The following is a 915-nucleotide window of genomic DNA, read 5'->3' on the forward strand; positions in this document are numbered from 1 at the left end:
AGGAGGTACTTCAAACTCCGAGGGAGAACCCTCTACTACGCCAAAGACTGTAAGGTCAGTTAAACAGACACAAGTGTAGCTTTTAGGCTGTTCCCTCTGTAATACGTTCACACTGAGAAATGTTTATCAGCACTGAAATGAGTGTGTTAGTTTATACCACACACATTTCCAGGAAATGGTTAAATTGACCAAAACTTTTTGCAAGCTTTTGACTTAGAGTGAAAAGCTAAAGCTAAGAGTTAGAGAAATGTAGATGAGTGTGTCCAGAAAAAATGAAAATAATGTTACAAAAATATATCTTGGTTTTGGCCTAGGTTAGCTAGAAAGCAAGAATTGTTTTTGTCCTGGAAGAGTAAAGGCATCAGTGGCAATAGTTAGCAAAACTAGCATATCTCCGTCACAGGTTTTTTAGAAACCATTATATTTGGCCATAACTATGACGTACACTGACGTTGGGACTTCTCTGGTTTCTAGTCCCTGATCTTTGATGAGGTGGACCTCTCTGATGCCAGTGTGGCCGAGACCAGCACCAAGAACATCAACAACAGCTTCACGGTAAATCACGTAGAAAGATTAAAAAAAAAAGAAAAATGTCATATATGTCAATATTTAAAGACATTCTTACATGATGTACAGATGTACATACACGTTGTTTTTGTACAGCATTGGCAGCATTGTCCTGGTTTTGTGGAAATGTTAGCATGCTACTGTTAGCATGTTTAAGCGTCATAATGTCACACTTCAGGTGAAGACAACTTAAAAGTTTTTTTTCTTCTTCCTGTTCAGGTGATCACACCATTCCGTAAGTTAATGCTGTGTGCGGAGAGCAGGAAGGAAATGGAAGACTGGATCAGCGCTCTCAAGTCTGTCCAGAAATGGGAAACTTATGAGGTGAGACGTTGATGCAGAAACATG

General features: G+C 39.2%; 1 protein-coding gene across 1 annotated transcript in view; it reads left to right on the forward strand.

Moving 5' to 3' along the window:
• The first annotated feature begins 6 nt into the window (after window positions 1–6).
• LOC103390208 (diacylglycerol kinase eta) overlaps window positions 7–915 on the forward strand; it is a 10,854-nt gene continuing 9,945 nt past the window's right edge. Inside the window, exons 1-3 of the mRNA XM_017033967.2 lie at window positions 7–54; window positions 475–555; window positions 787–891. Coding sequence (XP_016889456.1) covers window positions 811–891 — 81 coding nt within the window. The 5' untranslated portion in view covers window positions 7–54; window positions 475–555; window positions 787–810. The remainder of the gene's footprint in view (window positions 55–474; window positions 556–786; window positions 892–915) is intronic.

Source organism: Cynoglossus semilaevis, chromosome 1, assembly GCF_000523025.1.
Source record: "Cynoglossus semilaevis isolate Cse_v1.0 chromosome 1, Cse_v1.0, whole genome shotgun sequence".
Classification (NCBI taxonomy): domain Eukaryota; kingdom Metazoa; phylum Chordata; class Actinopteri; order Pleuronectiformes; family Cynoglossidae; genus Cynoglossus; species Cynoglossus semilaevis.